The sequence below is a fragment of the Curcuma longa genome, chromosome 14 (genome assembly GCF_044706935.1).
Source record: "Curcuma longa cultivar G26 ecotype Majalengka, Jawa Barat chromosome 14, ITB_CL_G26_1.1, whole genome shotgun sequence".
Lineage (NCBI taxonomy): Eukaryota > Viridiplantae > Streptophyta > Magnoliopsida > Zingiberales > Zingiberaceae > Curcuma > Curcuma longa.
In genome coordinates this window covers 9,957,488-9,977,755 of record NC_133874.1, presented here as the reverse complement: position 1 = coordinate 9,977,755, position 20,268 = coordinate 9,957,488, and the positions used below count along the sequence as shown (strand labels likewise).

The 20,268-nt window shown below is 35.2% G+C and overlaps 1 protein-coding gene and 1 pseudogene across 1 annotated transcript; one reads left to right on the top strand and one right to left on the bottom strand.

Annotated features, from left to right (window-relative positions):
* Window positions 1–6,069: 6,069 nt before the first annotated feature.
* LOC141845531 (bifunctional riboflavin kinase/FMN phosphatase-like) lies at window positions 6,070–13,031 on the bottom strand. The gene is made up of 10 exons (XM_074733592.1): window positions 12,823–13,031; window positions 12,565–12,751; window positions 11,435–11,565; window positions 9,728–9,797; window positions 9,568–9,633; window positions 8,828–8,982; window positions 8,635–8,733; window positions 8,352–8,491; window positions 6,588–6,677; window positions 6,070–6,303 (listed from the first exon to the last, which is right to left on the bottom strand). Exons 1-10 carry the CDS (start codon window positions 12,884–12,886, stop codon window positions 6,217–6,219), a joined length of 1,089 nt encoding a protein of 362 aa, XP_074589693.1. The 5' UTR covers window positions 12,887–13,031; the 3' UTR covers window positions 6,070–6,216.
* Window positions 13,032–18,564: 5,533 nt separating this feature from the next.
* LOC141845223 (abscisic acid receptor PYL11-like) lies at window positions 18,565–19,137 on the top strand (annotated as a pseudogene).
* The last annotated feature ends 1,131 nt before the right edge of the window (window positions 19,138–20,268 follow it).

Below are 20,268 nucleotides of genomic sequence, written 5' to 3'. Positions count from 1 at the left end.
AATCCTGCACGAGGTTCCTTAAGACGTTAGTGATGTAGGAGTTTCTTTCAACTCTCCTGAATTTAACTGTTTACAAATTGTTATTAACTAAGGTACTAGAGCCATGGGAATTTCATAGATTGAGACTATTCAATTTATGGAGATTGCTTGTGGAATAGGACCAACATTTGGACTTGAAACACCAAGGATTCTAATTTTAATTGGACTATGTATGGATCTTAGCTTTTAATGAACTTGATAACAAAGCAAAGTTTGAATCAAACAAGGAGCATTAAATTAGTATAACTCGGTCAAACTAATGTGGAGGAGGCGTGATATTTCAATTTTTAAAGAAATATTACTATACTATCTCTCCTTTGTGGTTTAGGATAGCCAAGTAAGACATGCTGGAGGACAGTATTGATAAGCATTTTATCATGCCTGAAGGACTCTGAAAAAGAAATTAAAGCTTGGTTTCAGATCAAGTCAGAAAGGAAGCTCAGCAATATTGTGTATTATTCGAACAAAGCACTAGACTTACTACAGAGTATGGGACACTATTATCATTCTTGGGTCAGGGATTTTTAGTTAATTGGTTGGCGAATTAATCTTTTGCTTGTACAACACTGAATAATTTGTCATTTTTGTGCCTTCTGGTTGACAGTTATCACTTATGAAGACATTAGTATGTCTAGTGTGCCACCTGTTGTTATCACTCTGAAGCTCCTTGAGTTCAGAATCTAGATTTTTGATTCAAGACATGCATCATATGAGCACTTGAATTACCTTCATCAACAAGGATGTCATGGATCAAAATGGATATTTCCTAGTAGTACGTCACTGAAGAAAGCGTAGGTGTTCCTCAACTGATATGTCGATTGAAGATCTAACACTGGAGGGTTTATCACTAAGTAGACCATTGTTGCTTGAGCTGTGACATGCTGTTAGGTTATGTGATGCGGCTGTGATAGGAGAGAGGAATACATCAGTTTTGCTGAAGGAATTACAATACTTGGTGTCGCAGCAACACAATCAGGAAGGTGCATATACTGTTTGAGATTCTCACATGCTTGCTTGGGCTACTAGAGGCAAGGAAGTCGAAAAAGAAAAAAAAAACATCAGTTATTGCACCAAGTTTACAGTACTTAGTATTGTATATTTAATGCCCAGGTCCACCTAAGAAAAGCTGGAGTAGAAACCTTTTTGATCCACACCTATATGCTTGTATAGCATAGCTGGAGCAAATTATTAAGGAAAGCTTAAAACTTTAAGTTCATGGCTAATTTATCTTAGTCTGTTCCTTAGGTGACTATATGAATTATCCGGGATGAACCAATTTTGGCTAGCTTGTAGGACATAACAGTGAACTGGCAATAAATCTTGAGGTTCTTCATGTAGTTGTCATGGTTTATACCATTTTCTGTCCTCTGCTGTGAACGGGCATAGCAAGACCAGGTGAACTCGAAGAAAAGTAAACTTGTCTATGTTGTCTTCTAGAACCTATAACTAACAATTTTATAACTTGGAGTGCAACAGACCATAATATTATTATGTACTGTGGTGTGAATGTTTTTGGAGCCGCACTTCATCAGGAAGTATCTTATTTGGCCATCATGCGATCCATTGCATGATGTCTGGTTGGACTTGCTTCATATACAAGGCTGCTTTGTCTGAATATCTTTGATATCTCACTTGTTTTTTTTTTTAGAGGTGAGATACTCTACAATGTAATTGAGGTTTGTAACTGTAGTCTGCTGATAGACATTTGAAGATTAAACTTGTGTTGTAGTAATGTGATTGGCATGTCATTTGTCCTCCTGTCCTACTATTGTTGAGTACAAATGATCATAAGAATGGATCTTTGAGGTACTTCACAATTCCCATGGTTCAGCTAAACAGCATAGGAAATTATCAAATATAATAAGCCTTCAGAATACAATAGCTGCTCAAACTCATCTGTTTCTTATGATTGACTGAGCAGTTACATATATGGATTATAGCCTTTATATCATTGTCAAATCAACCATGTATCACAGAATTCTCTTGTAATTGCTCATAGAAAAGTGAGACAGGGAGGCTAATCAATGTATATAGGATGTCCTGACCTTGTTAAAGAGATGTGTTATTTTGAAAGAAACTCATGTTGAGGGAAGCAACACAAACTGATTCTGCACTCAAATTTTCTTCTGAACTTGACCTTTTTGAATTTGGAGCATCAGTTGACAAGGAAATGATTTCAGGGCTAAATGACAACTCCCTATAAGCTAAATTCTTGATGACATAAGCTGAATTCACTTTGAATTCAAAATACTAAAACTGAAGTTAGGAAGTAAAACTGGAATTTTAGAATTCAGCTTCAAATCTGGAACTCGTTATGAAATCTGGTTAGAACTCCGGAATTACAGAGATTGGTTCCATCTTAGAGGATTACTAGTTAACATTGGTAGCATTTCTAAAGGAAATCTTAAGTTGTTTCAGTTAATGGGGGGAAAAAATGCTTGGTTAAAATAGATTCCTTTCTCTATTTGAAAGTGTTTGCACTATTACTATAGTTTGATGATCAAGAAGCATAAAAGAAGTTGAAGTTTCAACTTCTATTTGTTCTTAACTTTAGTAAGAGAGGTAATAAATAGTCAGCTAAGGATCAAGTGTATATGGTAATGTATATGTTGCATTGGTAGTTTCTTGCTTTGGGTTATATTGGATTGTTATCATTGGTTGGATCATTTAATCATTGATCTACTAAGCTAGGTGACTGATGATGGTTTGATATTGTCATACCTGAGGAGGAAGAGGGAGAAGTTTGCTGTATGGCGATAGGATTTTCAATTATTGACATAGCAATTACCTTGTGGAATCTTGTTGTGTTTTTAAGTTTGGCTTGTTTGGGATCATTAATCTTAGGTTTAGTTGTGAGTAAATTGAATTGAAGCACAGTGAAAGCATAATAGAGTGCTACACAATAAAATTCATAGATCAGATATTCGAAATATAATCTGAATTACTATGGTATTTTTTGCACTGTAGTGTAAAGGAAGAAATTTGGGGACCAAATTTTTATTAGTGGGGGAGAATGTAAAATACGGTAATTTAAATTTTTTTTAAAAAAAAAAGGGTTAATGGTTAACGGGTTTAAAACCCGAAACCCATTAGGAATCCATTAACCCCTCCCCCTTCTCTCGCGACTTTTCTTCTCCCGCCTGGAAACGCACGAGCGTTTCCCCTTCCTTCGTCGAAAACCGACGCTGCCTCCTCTCTTCCGTTTTCTTCTTCTCCTTCTTCCGCCGAGCCAAAGAAGCCTTTCTTCTCCTCGTGGAAACGAAGCCCTCTTCTCTCCTCTCTTTGCTCCGTTGCCTACAACCAGGGAAGTCGACTGCCTCTTTTTCGTCCTCTTCCTTCTTCTTGAGCGACGGCCACGGCGATCCTCCGTCGTCGTGCTTCTGGAAATAGAGCCGCCGGCTGCCGCCTTCTGTGCTCTAACCGAACCCTCTGTCGATCTCCTTCCCTAGCCGTAACCCTCTGCCGTTTCTTTCCCTAGCCGCCGCTGAACAACAGAGCAAAGGTGAGATCCTGTTTCAGTTTTTTTTGGGATATTTGCTGCTGGGTTGGTTGCTACTGGGTTGGATTGCTTCGGTTTGCTAAGGGTTCCTTTTGGGTGTTCGGCAGCAAGAAGGAATTGAGGAATCAATGTGGATCTAGGGCAAGAGCTGAAGTTGGTTCTGGATTTGGAGGAAAGGGCGAGAAGGTTCTAGACGGGAGCTAGGGAACGGAGTGGTCAAGTCGGTGGTCGATAGAATGGGCCGAGTTGGCCTGGCCCAACCGGTACAATCTGTGGGTATTTGATAATGTTCATTGATATGATAAATCGAATTAAATTAAATTTAAATTAAAATAAATTATATTATTGAAATAATTAATTTAAATTTAACTTGATTTTTTAAATTTGAACTTATTTAAATTTGATTTGAATTAGATATTATCCATCTCTTAATTCACACTTTTTATTATTTGAAATTTTATATTTTAAATTTATTTGATTGTTTAAGGAGCTTAATATTACAATATATATATATATATATATATATATATATATATATATATATATAATAAATAAAAATAATTCCTACTGAATGCTATGAACATTTAATTTATTTATAATCCTAATTGAAACTCATGGCGTTAATTAAATCCTTTCACTGTCCATTTGTTTACATTAAAAAATAATATGATTATTATCTTTATTTATTTATTCTTTTAATTATTCTTTCTTCATAAAAATTTAGTTCTTCATTCATTTTATTTGTAAAATCTATTTATAACTTAAACAAAACCTTAAAATTAGTTAATTGCAATAGCCATATTCATATTTTTATAGTATAAAATCTTAATCAAAATTAATCATACTCCAACTAGAATTTTAATATTTAAGTAATATAATTATAAAAATTCAAATAAATCAAGGAGATTATTAAAAGTTCAACTATATTAACATTTGGAAGTTCAAATGGATAAAAATTAATCGGACACTTAATTAATGAATAAGGTGGCGGATTCCACCTTTGCAAAAGAAAAGTATAATTAAGTCAAAGGTACTTGGATTCTTGATAGATGTGAAATACTAGAGGAGTGAATTTTAAATAGGTGTGAAGCTCAGATAGGTCAAAAGTGATTAGATGTTTAATAGGTGTAAATATTTTTAAGAGTGAATTTTAGATAAGTGTAAAATTTACGTAAGTCAAAGATGATTAAATATTTTAAAACTATCTAAGAGGTATTATTGTTGTATTTCTCCCTTGAAAGATGCTCTAGAAAAAGAAAAGCAATTCAATAGAAATATGAGATTTAAACAAAGTAAAAAATTAAGTGTCATTTGATTATGTTTATTTTTATTTATTATATATTTTATTTTTCACTGTTTACTAATAATTTAGACAACTACAAATGATTTAAAAAGTTAAAAGAAGATGAGCACCTATTTACCCCTCTAGTCGCTCTAAAAGATTATAGTTAATATTTTTATACTATAAATGCAAACGATATATCACATTTAATAAAAAATTTTAAAATATCAATTCAAATATTGCTAAAGAAATAGTTTGACTAGATTTTTATTAAAATAACAATATAAAAGAATAAAAATATTATCAAAATAACAATATAAATTTATTAAAATAGATAATAACTAAATAGTTTATCTTTTATTTTAGGGCTCTCTAGTCGAAAATGTAAATGGTATAGTTTTTTCAACTTTATTAAAAAAATTCAAAATTGAACAACTTATAAAAGATGAATCAATTATAATGGAAAGAGAAGAAAATAATTAAATAGGAGAAGAAAAAATGCATAAAAATTGAATAAGCCATTAAAATATAATAAATTTTTTGATATAAAAAGTTTGTATCGGAAAAGGAAAAACTTTTAACTCACAACTTTATTTTAAAAGAATTAAATAGAATATAGACAGTTAATTGGACTTAGTTGGTGATTAATTATCATATTTAATTAATTATATACTTAACAGAAAATTCAATTAAAACAAATTAAGAATTAGTTGCAAAATTAATAATTGATTTTCAGAAATATAATTTAAAGGGTAAAATTAAAATTACATATATCTAATAATAAATTTAACAAGGAATATTATTTATTTATTAATAAAATTATATATATATAGTAAAACTATCATCAAACATAAAATATATAATTTATATGATATATATATTTCATCATATTAAAATATAATAATATTAATATTAGATAAAAAAATTATTAATATCAAAAAATAAAAATGATTGAGAATTTTATATAACATACTTTTCTTAAGAACTAAATTATTTTTAAAAAACTCCCAACTAATTACAAAAATTAACAATTCCGAAAACCTTTCAATAAAATTAAACTCTTAATTGGATTAGCAACCATACCTGGGAGAAACAAACATAATATAACTGAGAAGAGAAACAAGCATATCAACTTCTTAGAACTCCATGAATAAATCAGAACATACAAACAAACAAACAAAATCACAGAAGAAATAGCAGGCCTCTTCAATCTTCCATTTTACTTGAAGAAAAAAAAGGTTAGTCCCAATTCAATTTAATTAGTAATTGACTAGAATATTGTCGATATATATATATATTGCTTCAAGCTGTTAAGGTGGTCATAGTAAAATAACTCAGTATAAACCAGCATAAATTTTAGTCTCATAATACTTCCTGATCAAAGATTGAATGGGTGCTACTGCTGCAGTTGTGGTGGGTAGAACAAAGGGAGATCCAGTGCAGCGCCACCGATTTTCAGATCTTCTTCAGACACTTTCAGACCCTGAAGATGAGACAAGGGAATATTAAAAGTCTAAGCAATTTCTGTTCTCCAGTAAATGAATATGATGAGGCGAAAGAAACACGATTGCTTTCGCGAAGATAAACTTATAAGGGTTCGGTTGGACAAACACTTTAGAATCAATAACTTAAATAAGTGTGGGAGACTTTAAACAAAGCCAAAAAAAACAGAATCATTAGTCTGAAATTTTGAAGGAAGAAAACCAAATCATGAACGTGAAGTTGGAAAAGGAACAAGGATAGATTTTCTTATTTCCTTTCACGTACCCAGTTGTGGGTTTTCCTGATGTATCCAGTAAGAAATAGATCCAGTCGATCGTTTGTGGCACCATCAACATGGCCGATTAAATGCGGGCTCTGCACAAAGAAGACAAATTGCATAATTCATCTTCCTCTGAAAAGAAACTTTAGAGGGAAAAATACAATTACTTATAAGCTTTCATTCAATAGGTTAACATTTTTGTTTATCATCCTAGAAGGCCTTAGAGGCTTTAATTTTTTTTTTTAAAAAAAAATTCAAGTCATTGATCTTAAAGAAATAATAAACATGACTTAGATTCATATCGATGCGTGCTCAAATATCAACATAGAATATACTTATCGGCATAATCAACCATATTACTCAAATTTCAAACTATCACTTTGGCTTAAATATGACTCATTCTTGAAAAAATAAACATAACCTTAAACACCCTATCACTTGGCAAACAACTCATCCTAAAATATAAAATTCCCTATTTTATTTTGACAACTTTAAATAAAATCTTACATTTTTTATAAAAAAAAAAAATTGTAAATTTTAAGACTTCTTCGTCTAAAGCTTCCAATTTTAAACTTTCTAATTTTAAATCAGATCAAATTGTCATTTAATAAAATTTCAATGCAAATGTTGTTGATGTAGCCAATCATACTACCTAGAATAAGGTCTACTTAACACAATAAGAGCCTTCTCAAGTAAATCAACAAGGATGTGACTATATATATATATATTATAGCTAAAATTAATGTATTAAATCAATAATATCAATAAAGTATAAGAAATATGAGTTACATAAGTTATATTATATGTATCTATTATGACATGAGTCTTAGTTATATAGGTTATCATAAGTTATAATATAACTTGAAAACTTGCGATAGTTGAAATAAACTTGTAAAACCTAACCTCTAAGCTAATTTTCAATCAACTGTGTTTTAACATAGTTTCAATCCATCATGCACACAAATACTACTCTAGTGCTATCCATTACATTGTCAATCTTCAAGAACCATTGTGCCATTTCCATCAAATTAAGCATATCATAGAGTTGAAGTATGGAAAACTTACAACTGATACTAATCTTGTTGATGGCACGACGTTGGATGCATTATGTAAACCTTTTAGTGGTCAGTATGTGAAGACTGTATAAGGACTCATGCTCTTCCTAGTAAACTTCCAACTAAAGCCTTTATTTAAGATGGTTGGGCTATTCAAAACTCAATGAGCATTGAGTTGATAGAAATCATCAGGTGGACTCGAGGTATTCATTAATCAAGTTGAGCTACAAGAATTAGATAAAGCAATGTAGACTGTGATAGATATCAAAAGTCGTGTCAGGAAAGTTGAGTCTTAAATAAAGGATAGTTCGGTGCACGAAACTTCTACCAATATAGGGTCTCGGGGAAAGGTCTATTGCATGCAATCTTCTTTGCATTGCAAGAGGCTATTTTTGCGATTCGAACCCGTGACCACCAAGTCACATGGCAACAACTTTCTCATTGCACCAAGGCTCCCCTTCATGCACCCCATGAGGTTTGAGGGTCATTTTTATAAAACAAATAAAGGGTCAGTCTTCTAATTAATTCCCCTAAAACTAGGGTCTAGTTTACAGGTTTATTACCGAATAAAAATAACAAACTTTAAGAAACTTAAAATGTAGAATACCTTTGCAAACTAAAAAAAAATTGGATCTTAACCTTAATCAAACCATAACCATGAAATTAATTCATCTACTGCATTGAACTGATAACAACTAGCCAATGAACACATACCATTACTCTCTTAGCAACCCCACGCGAGGTGTCCCATCCCATGTTCACAATAACCTTATATATTCCATGCAGTTCAAGCTTTGCCCAACCCAAAAAGACTCCACACACTTGATCAGGAACTAATTCATATGAACCAGTATCTGCGATAAACAGTTTAACTAGCAACTGAAAACACACCTAGAGACTAGAATTTAGTACACAATTGCACAAATATGATGAAGTACAAATATGTAATCATATTATTTACATTACAACTTAACAAGCAAAGCATTAGTTTCCTTACCTGCAGTGACATTAACTTGAGTAACACCATCGTGAGAAACTAGCTCTCCATCCAGGCCTCTAACAAACAATAATTCAATTGGCAGTGCACTTTGCACCCCTGAAAAAACATTAACAATTAGTAGTAACATCACATTTTCCAGCTGAATTTGTTAACAAATATGAAGAACTAATGAATATGGAAAAGAATGTACAATCATCAAATGCAGGAAGATCCCATAACTCAGGCTGAAACTCCAAAAGGGAATGAAGCATATAATCTGTCATGGAATAATATTCATCTTGTCCTTGAAGAGATGGCACAGCGACTACCTTTGCTCCAGCAGTTTTTGCTGCTTTTACACCAACCCTGTATTGAAGCATCATAATTTTCTATTTAAACTCGACTACTAGCAATAAGGTTCTTTCTGCTAAACATAGAAGGGAAAAACACTTGATGTCGGATGTCAAATTTCCTTATATGTTCAACAAAATCAAAAGGAATTCAAGAAAGCAATAAGAGTGTAAGAAAGAGAAAAGTATACTCATCAGAGAGGGCAAAGCAAAGACTATATAGGTTTCAACTTAAGTAGACTAAATCATCACCATAGCATTTGTTCCGATGAGTACTATTTAGTACTAACTTTTAGATGCCAAATCTTCATTCTTATGGGGACATCTCCCTATACAATCCATCCAGAATAATATTGGAAAAATGATATCCATGCCTAGACTCAAAAGATAGCAGCAGAGTAAGAATAACGGTAGTTGCAAAGTTGGCTGGGACAACAAATTGATGCAACATTGTTTGAAAAGGTTACTATGCAACTTAAAAAACGTCAAGACACTCACTATGATTCTAAAATTTTTGCAGCTTGTAAAAATACCATTTAGATAACCTTAGAAAAAATTGCAAATTTGTAAAATTTAACTGAGAAAATGAAATTCTACTTACAGGGAATCTTCAATGACCAGACAATTTGAGGTATTTACTCCAAGTCTCTTTGCGGCCTCTAGGTATCTGATTAGTAGAATGATAGCAATAATATGCCATTCACAAAAAAGGAAATGTGAAAAAAGAAGTTTTTGATCTATGATAAGAAAAAATCACTCACATGTCAGGAAAAGGTTTTCCATGATTAACATCATCCCCACCAAGAATAACAGAGAATGATTGTGCCAATCCTGAAGAGAAGTTTAGTAGTTCAAAAGATCATGAAGAAACAACAGCTAACTAGTTGTAGATGCTGATGTTTTAGAAATTTTTGCTATTACTATTTAATATTGAAGTTTCTATATGGTGCACACTACCCAGCTACAATGTTTTTCATTCCAAAGAATAAAAGTTGTTATGGGCAAAAAGCCCATGTGTAAATATGTAAGGATGAAGGACTTCCTTATAAATGTTTCTATGGATCTCTTCGCATCCTTGGTGCACTCCCAATCCAAGCCCGTATAGCTTTGCCTGTCATTTCACATAACACACCATGTGTGATCCTTCATAGCAAGCCCAATTTAGCTTCATTCGCAACCGTGCACTCACACGGTATAAGCAAGCGCAAGTAGAATGTCGGTGCAACCAACCCCTGGTCAAGAGTTGGCCATGGTTTAGGGTTTCGCTATTTGAGCAATGTGTTTAAATAATATGTATGTTGTTTGAATGAGTCAAGTAGGTCAAAGTTAACTAAATGCTTGACAATGGACAAAATCCAAATGGGTCAAGATCGACTAGACATTTGACATCAATTACAGTCCAACATGTGTTTGCAGATATAAAGAATCCAACAAGAAGTTGGTAAGGGAAAAGACCAACGGAGTCGACATAGACTAGACACTTGGCAATGATGAAGTTCAACGGGGGTTGGTAATGGAAGTCTAGGCAAGTCGTGGAAGATCAAATGCTTGACAAAAATGAAAGTCCCCATGAGTCAAGGAGTACCGGATGTTAGGTGACTAATGGAAATCCAAACAGGTTGTGGAGGACTAAATGTTTGATGGTGATGAAAGTCCTAAAAAATCAAGGTGGACCGGATGTTAGGCAAGTGATAGACGTCCAGACAGATCATGGAGGATTCAATGATTAGCAACGAAGAAGCCTTGTCAGACCAAGGGCGATTGGATGTTAAGCAAGGTTGAAGTCCTAAAGGAATGAACTCTAGACATTTGAAGTCTTGGCGAATCAAGCTTGGCCTAAGGTTCGGCATATGAAAGTCCTAGCAGGTCGAGGTCAACTAGATGTTGGGCAATAGATGAAGTCCAAAGGCGATGACTCTCTTGGTAAGGGAAGTCCTGGTAGGTTGTTGATGTCAAACTATATGCTAGACAAGGATGAAGTACCATATAGGTTGTGGCGGAGTATCTAGAGCAACTGATTGGGAATAATTCCTCCTCAAAAAAGCCACCTAGCTAAAAATATAAGCTCGTAGGGAGGCGACATTGATCCATTATAAGAAGAACATGAGACAAGTATAAGATTTTTTCATGATTTATAAGATTACCCCAATAATATTATTTTAAGTACTATGAATACTAGCACACTGGAGAAGCCAAAGCAAACATTTTAATCAAAGATTAAAAAAAGTTAATACACATGCAGATAGTTAGAGACAAAAGAAAAAGAGAAAGGAAAGCCTCTAACAAGACCCAAAATGGTAAATTGAAAGGTTATTGTTGAAGAAGTAAACTAAACTCATCTTCTTACTAAGGCACAATGAAGATACCTTGTTAACTTAGATAAATTCCAAAACAAGTCATACAAAAATTCTTAAAATACCATGATAATACCGAAAATTCATGGTAAAATGCACAAATAAATTGAGAACCTTGATGGTGGGAAATTTTTAGCTCAACGTGTTTCCTCATGGAGTTTGAAGCAAGTGCCAATGGGATTCCATGTTTGCGAAGATGACCAATAAGGCGATTAACACCCGGAAGTGCTTTTGCTAATGGCCACCTATAGAAATTAAATAACACATAATACCATTATACAATTATGATATTGCTCAGCATTGGCTCTTTCAAAGATAACACAAAAATCTTTCAAAGTAACCATCTAAGAGCAAACAAACCCACAAAATACAACATAATAAAGAACTCAATAAATCAACAAGCACACTCATATCAGAGTAAAGAATTTTCAATACAATCCAGAACATGGTCATATCACAGCTAGCTGTCTGAAAACAAAAGAATTATCAAATTCATAGTTTACTTGTATGGATGGATACGTACTCCAATTCTTTGAATGCTAGGATGATATTGCCGCATAAAAGTTAATGGAATTTTTTTTACAACTGATCATGCCTAAACCCATGAAAGGGATAAATGAATGATTAAATCACTAGAAACATATTTTTTGTCTATTCTTTGATCCTCAAGTGATCAAGAAGAGAAGTTACACAAGATAACTTTAGCATGACATTCTTATATGATGGCACATACTGTAGTTTGTGATAATACACGAGCAACAACACCAGTCCCAAAAAATACATATAAATTGGATAATCTAGGGGCAATTCTTTTGAAGGGGTTATTCCATGAAATTTTGCAACTAAATGATAATGATGAGGTTGTTCAAAGATGACAAATACATTCTATATATAGAATAAGTGAAACTAAAAAGAGTATTATACTTTGTAATGAAAATGATTTAGTTGATTTGAAAATTACTAATAAAATAGTCTTACAAAGGTAATTAACTGTAGATTGTTGTGACAAACTTGATCATGATGATGAATGATAATGACGAGGCCAAAGTGAAATTAACACAACAAAAACAAATATTTTTTTCCACCCCTCCTACACTTAATGCAACGGATTTACTTTGAAATAGGTACTAAAGAAGAGTTGCGGAAAACTAATGCCACTACAGAATGCAACAGAAAAATGGATTCTTAAAGAGAAGAGGCGAAAATAATACATCAAATTTAATCTCGAGGCAACAAAGCTTCACCTTTCGTGATACAAAGGCATGATCGCCTTAGAGTACTCCTCAGCCGTCATCGGCAGCCCGTAGTCCTGGACGATCGCGGCGGCCGCCTGCTTGTGCATCATCCCCAACCGCTTCTCCTCCTTGGCGGCATCGACCGACTTGCCATACCTCGCCAAGAACTCATTCAGAACCCCTCCCGTGGCCCTCTCTGACCCATTTCGCAATCAACATCAACACAAATCGGAGAAAGATTGGAGGCGGCGCAAAAAAAGCACAGACCGGTATCGAGAAGGGTTCCGTCCAGATCGAAAATAACGGCTGAGATCGAGGCTGCGCCGTCCATGGGGGGGCTTCCGCTGGGAGGGCGGAGGCAACGGCAGCGAGCTTAAATGGCGGAGAGCAGGAGGAATCGATTCGGCGATGGGGGAGGATGGGAATCGATCTGGGCTTCGTGCTTCTGCCCGCCCGCATTCGATTCCACTTCCGTCTCCGCGATTCGTCGCGCATAGATGCTTCGCCGGAGCAGACAAGTCGGCGCTTACTTAACTATTTATAAAAAAAAAAAAAAAAAAAAAAAAAAAAAAACTGCTTGTCACAATAACTTCACAAATTGATGACGAAAATCTACACTGTTCAAATTTAAAATTAAGATTAAATTCAGACGGTACATTGAATGAATAATTTACTTTAGGATTTAAGATTTAAGATTTAAAATTTAGAGTTTAGGATTTAAGATTTAGGATTTAAAATTTAAAGTTTAAGATTTAAGATTTAGGGTATAGGAGTTTAGCAATCGGTCGTTGATTTTAAAATCAAACGGTCCAAATTTTCGAGTTTATTGCAACAAGGATCCCAACTGAACTATTTAAACACGTGATTTATCTCTCTATTAGGGCAAAAATTAAAAGGAGATGTTAATTATCGTCAAATGGCAACTTTTTAAAAAAATAAAATAAAATAAAATAAAAGACTGTTGTAACATATAGCTTGTTAAACTTATCAAAAATGCCTTTTATACTAGGACAAAAATAAAACATCACCCAAGATTAATTGACCTGAAAGACTCGATACCTTATATCAACTAAATTACTAAAATAAAAATAAAAAGGATATTCTAAATTAATAAAAATATCACATGGACATTTTTTTTAATCAAATAGACATCTAAAAACGGTTGGATAGTGGGGCCTAAATGGACCAATACGATTTTGTGAAAAAATTGAAATGTCATCAATTGATGAAAGTCGTAATTGACTTCAAAATCGAAATCTACGTTTAGCTAGATAAATTTAGACTATTAATTTGCTCAAAATCGGTTAAGGGTGAATGAGAAATTAATTGTTTAAAGTCAGTACAAATAATATTAATTATTAATTAATATTATATATAAAGAAATGCATGGGGAATAGTCCCACGTCGGAAATTTTCGATGTGTTTTCTTTCCTTATTAATGATGTTGTGTTAATGGAGTTAACACAAAAAGATCAGGTGCTTTCTTCTCAAAGGGGAGCAGGTGCGCTCACCTGTGAGCTCGCCACCTGCCACGCGCGCACGTGTGCAATGGGCGCTTTGTAGGCGCACTTTGCACTTCAGATCTGAGGGTCACAACCCTTCAGATCTGATGGATGAGATTAAAGTGGGCTATGTGAAGAATTACAACCCTTCATATTGGACAATTCAGATCGATCTAGCCCAAAGAACACATCCTCTCACCCAAAAGCCATTCAACCTTTTAATTTTAGATCCCTCCATATGCTGAAAATATCATCGAATTCATCGATTCTCCTCATTCCTTGTGCATTCATCCCATCTCAGAATTTGAAGTGCTACTATTCCGAGACGGCTGCTATCCGTTAGCACCGTAGTGGAGCAATATCGTTTACGAATATTGTGTCAAACACTAGCCTCGACGATCCATATCAGTTTGGAACATCCTCCCCGGAGCAGACAAAAACTACTCAGTAGCTATTACAATATATTTATAATAAATTTAAATTTTAATATATATTATGTAGAAGTTACGAATAGCTACTACAACGTGTAGAAACTACCTAGTAGTTATTATAATGTATCTAGGGTGAATTTAGGATTGTAATAGTTACATAATAATTTTTATAACTATTTTAAAATAATTTCGATGAAATTTAAATAATTTTGACAAAGTTGGTAAATAATTTTTTTATATAATAACTCAGAAACTCTAAATCCTAAATTATAAATCTTAAATTCACTCTCAACTAAATATATCGTCAATTATTGAATAACTTCTACTTATTATAACAACTATTGAATAACTTTACAACGCTTACTGAATAGGTTCTATATGTTACAGTAGTTATTCAGTAGTTTCTACAATATATAAATTCTAAATTTTAAATCATAAACTCATCTTAAATACATTGTAGCATCTACTAGTAGTCTGCTACAACAACGCTAAAGTATTTTGAGATAAAATCATTTTGAGCTCGAATTTTATTTCAAATCGAGATTGAGCCAAAATTATTTATATTTTCGAGTTTCAAATCGAATTCGAATATCATATATATTTTTCTTGAATTCAAACTCAAATATCAATATTTTCATATTATTCAATTCGAATAGATTCGATTCGTTTGCATCCCTTACTCAACCACTACTGAGCTATAATTCAAACTAAATTGCAATCATGACTCTATTTTTTAGTTGACACTATATATTCAGTTTACACGATTAATCCTGAAGTGACTAGTTCAATCCCATAAAATTTTTCAAAACATAAACAAGTCATTAAGAATATGATGCATTTAATTTCAAAAAAAATAAAGGTATAATTCCTTTTAAAAAAGTAGATGCTCGCAACAAAACTTGGAGAAATATTTTGTGAATATGCCATGAATATTTTGGATTATCCATCAAAAGCAAAAAGGAAAAGAAGGAAGGGTATCAAATCAATTGGAATTGGAATAACTATTTAGCTTTTTAGGCATCACACAAATTAGCTTTGGGATCACATCGATCAATATAATCTCATCTCATGATGTTGATTTGTTTATGTAATTGTAGTTCATTAGTACATTAGTACATCAATTCCATCAAAAATATTACATAGTTAATTATTAATTGCTAATTTCAATTAAAAAAGGAAACCATTATTTCTATCATAAGCTAATAAAGAATTTTATTTGTATTACTAATATATGTGTGAAGTTAGTAGCGATTTAATAACATGAAGTTTATAATGTTAATTTGGCTTTATCAAGATAGTTTAATTCATAGCTTAAGAGTTAGAGTTTAAATAAAGACCGATTTGAGCGTACCAAAAAAGTAAATGCATTTTGTCATCCTTTCTTTAAATAAGTAATCTTCTGTAAAAAGTGGAATCCGCTATCTAAACGGTCCTACATGATCGGTTCTATGACCATTTATAAGGAGATAAATTGAGAAATTATAGTTGGCTACGATAGAAAAGGATAATAAATAAGTAATCGAATTTATTGGATGTGGAACCATGTTTAGGCAAAAATAAGTAACCATTATCAAATTGTGCATAATAATAATAATAATATTATTATTATTATTATTATTGCCCCATCTTGATGGTAAGAGATGTTTTTTTTTTTTTAATACTGTGCATGCGTGTGATGTTCGAATAATTGATGATGTCGTGTTGCAGTCAGGAGCGCAAGGGTTCGAATCCTGACGAAGCCAGGCAATACCCTCCTACATCGGCCCCACGACCATTCGGCCCCATTTACCATCTGTGACAAATGGTCGTGGGGCCGCAGTTGGTCACGCCGCTAAGGTGGTAGCTTCTACCTTTTTGCAGAAGAGATGGATATTTTTGCCCTCTTAATAATGTGCATGCGTGTGATGTTTAAATAATTGATGATGTTGTGTTGCTAGTCAGGAGCCCCAAAAGCATGGTATGATGGTAAGAGATAATGCACTTTTCCCAAACAACCATAGATCGAAACTTATGCAGCGCATGTATGTTGTGTTTGAATAATTAGTGAAACTAGAGTGATGATATACTACGCGTCTATATGTGCATGCATCGAATGTAACAGAAGATTTTGAATGTCCAAAATAGAAACAATGTTTTTTATATAATTTTTTTATTTTTAATTAAACCATTTAAGATTTTACTTAAGCATAAAAAAAATTTAAAATAAAAAAAATAATTGATCATGAGTGTGTGAGATAAGTGTTAGTACCGATGCATTCAAAATATCTCCACAATGATATGATATTGTCATAAGGTTCTTGGACTCTTTCCAAAATGTCTCATACCAATGGAGATACTTTCCATCCTTTTAACCCCATGATCTTTTCCATGTAGTTTAGATATGGGACTATATTGCACCTTTACGGAAGTGTGGGATAATAATTCAATATATTCGTGAGCGCTTACATTATTTTTTATTAATTTTGTTATGCTTAATACTATAATGGAATCTAAATTTTAAAATTATAATTTAATTGTAAAAAATAAAAATAAAAATATTTGTAAAATTACACTACTCTAATATCCGTAATTAATTTGGAAAACTTTTTATCGTGGATGTCGCGCGCACTAACCGACACGTAGCCTATCTATACCAGGGTGCTGACGTGGGAGCCAACCAAACAGCGGTAAGTTTAGAGTCACCATCGCCCCCCGTATCAGAAAATCGGCATGACGCAGCAACCGCGCGCCTGCCCACGTGAGAGTGAGAGAGATAGCGGCACGTGCGCACGACAGGATCTATATCTCGCTCACAAGCGCCACCAAGTAAGGCAGGGCGGTGCGCGTGCGGAGACTGGCGACCCACCGCACCTACACGTGCAGCCCTGGCCACGCCGGACGCCACGTCACTCCTCACGCGTGGTCTGCTCCCCCTTCATTCCACAGCTATCCTTACCCTTTTAATATTATATAATATTTTTTCATTAAATGCCAAAATATAATATATATATATATATATATATGATTAAGTGCGAATATTTAATATTTTAGATAATTAATATTAAGTTTATCCATATGCTGAATGGTATATTTTAATACTGCCACGCGACTGATTCCTGCGCACCCGTGCGCGAATCAATCTCGACCGTCCATTTTCGCAATGCACAATATTTTTCTTTGGACGTTTGCCGCTTCTCCGCCGCTGTTCACCGCCGTCCGGCCATCTCCGGCCACCGGACCGGCGGCGATGGATGCGCAACTCGCCGGCGCCGGGTCCTATGGCCGTATTCCGGCCAAATTCGGCCGGAATCCGGTCGAATTTCGGCCGAAATCGGCCAACAGCTACTAATGGCCGATTCCAGCCGAAATCGGCCGGATTCCGGCCGAATCACGGTCGGAGACCGGCCGCGGTCGATGCGCCCGGTGCCGGCGCGTCGACCGCGGCCGGTCTCCGGCCGTGATTTGGCTGGAATCCGGCCGATTTCCACTGAAATCGGACAAGGGTCGTTCTGTCGCGTTTCTGGCCGGATTCCGACCGGATTCCAATCGGATTCCGGCCACAATCCGGTCGGAATCCGGCCCCGGTCGGAGCGCCGGCGAGCTGGCTTTCCAATGCGTCCGGTCCGACGGCCATCGATGATCGAACGGCGGCGCGGCGGCGCGACGGCGGTGGAAGCGGCGGTGGGTCGGAGCTATCGCGCAGGTGTCGCACGGGATGCGTCGCACGGCAGATCAGGACTCTAGTTAGGATAATTTATTCTATATTATAACAATTAGGATTAATAACAATGTTTCAAGAATGACAAATATATTATTTTAATATTTTTTATGAAAAAGAGATATTTTTATTTTATGCGTAAATTATTTTAAAGGAAAATCCTTACATTTCCGAAGACAAAACACCGCCTTGCTCCGCTGGATCCGCTTTATCTATTTTTGGTACTTTGTAGCGGGGGAATGCATCAAAAAATGGAAACCGACGATGACGTGGAGTCTTCGATCGGTCGCCACGATCCAAAGGAGTTTATTACTATTTTAAGTAGCTATTCTATAAATAGTTAAGGCGAGGTGGGGGTGCGTGCATGGTGGCATCGTCGATGCCGGTGGCTTTGAGTTCGGTGGTGGCGGCGGCGTCGAGCGAGGCGACGCGGGAAGCGGTGGGACGGCACCACAGCGGGAGGAAGGGGCCAGGGCAGTGCCGGTCGGTGAACGTGCAGTTCGTGGCGGCGCCGGTGGCGGTGGTGTGGTCGCTGGTGCGGCGCTTCGACAGGCCGCAGGAGTACAAGCAGTTCGTGCGGGGTTGCGCGCTGCGGGAGGGCGACGGCGGCGTGGGCAGCGTTCGCGAGGTGGAGGTGGCGTCGGGCCTTCCGGCGAGCAGCAGCACGGAGCGGCTCGACGCGCTGGACGACGAGCGGCACGCACGTGATGAGCTTCTCGATCGTCGGCGGGGACCACCGGCTCAGGAACTACCGGGCGACCACGTCGCTCCACGGCGCCGCCGACGGGAAGGCCGGGACAGTGGTGGTGGAGTCGTACGTGGTGGACGTGCCGCCGGGGAACACGGAGGAGGAAACGATCGTCTTCGCCGACACCATCGTCCGCTGCAACCTCCGCTCGCTCGCATTCGTCGCCGAGGGGATCGCCGGCGCCGGCGATCGCTAGTTTCCAATCCGCATGTCGTTAATTAATTATCTCACTTACTCAATAAGCGACTTAATAATAAATAATTAATTAGCTTTTAATTAACATTCGATGGTACTAATCTGCTCTACATATTTATTTTGCTCGACATAGTTAAATTAGTTACAACGGAATAGATTTTTAAATATTAACGAAGTCAAGGTAATGCCTATCGTGATCAATTGTAACTTCTTAATTTACTTCTTGTGAGACCACTGGAGTGATAGTTTCTGGATTTAGGATTTAAAGTTTATGTTTTATGATTAGTGGGGCCACTGGAATCTAGATTTCATCTTTTACTGAAATTACAAAAGTCAAAAATCTATTTTTTAAAAAAATATTAAAAGTGTGCTTATTTTGGTGTAGATATCTTTGAATTCATTTAAATTTGTTATTTAGACAGTAAAAATATTTTATTATCAAAATAAAAATAAGAACACAAACAATTGCTGTATAAAAAAATTATAAAAGGAATAAACTTAAGGCATAAAAAATAACAAAGATTAAATCTTAGAGATGAAAGAACAAATAAAGACAAAATAGACCAATAGGATATAGTAGGGTTTTTTTTAAGCTTTTAGACGAATTTGTTAGTGTATCATGAGAGTTTTGATATTTCAATAAAAGTTTAAGTTAGATAATTAATTAAATAATTATTGAATTTGGGGCCTTTTGGAGAGAATCCAAGAACAAAGTCATAAGAGTTTAAGTCCAAAGTGGACAATATCATACCATTGTGGAGATATTTTGATTTCATCGGTACTAACAATCTAGTCGAGTCAATCGACTATTGTTGAGTCGATTGGAATGAATTTGAGTTAGTTGAATTGGCCTTGATTCAATTGGAGAGTAACTAATGGTAGATAAGGTTTTTGAAATCAACGCTTCAATTGATGGTGAAGCTTATTTAGCCTTTGGAAGATTATAAATAGAGGAGCAATGGGAGCTCATCAACAAAATCCATATGCTAAATAACTCTACCACTTAGACTAACTCTCTCATTTAAGTCTTGTACTCAAGTTGTTATGAATTTCAAATTTATGGCTATTCATGACCCCTTCTAGACATACCATCTATCTTATGATATAAATTTTTTATTGTGATTTTGGCTTTAAGAAGTC

What these genes read in the sequence shown, in the direction of transcription:
- LOC141845531 (XM_074733592.1), bottom strand. Translation starts at nt 12,886, where the DNA reads ATGGACGGCGCAGCCTCGATCTCAGCCGTTATTTTCGATCTGGACGGA. An exon ending in CGGAACCCTTCTCGATACCG is followed by an intron (nt 12,752 to 12,822) that starts GTCTGTGCTTTT and finishes GAAATGGGTCAG; the next exon opens with AGAGGGCCACGGGAGGGGTT. An exon ending in TCAGGAAAACCCACAACTGG is followed by an intron (nt 6,304 to 6,587) that starts GTACGTGAAAGG and finishes TCTCATCTTCAG; the next exon opens with GGTCTGAAAGTGTCTGAAGA.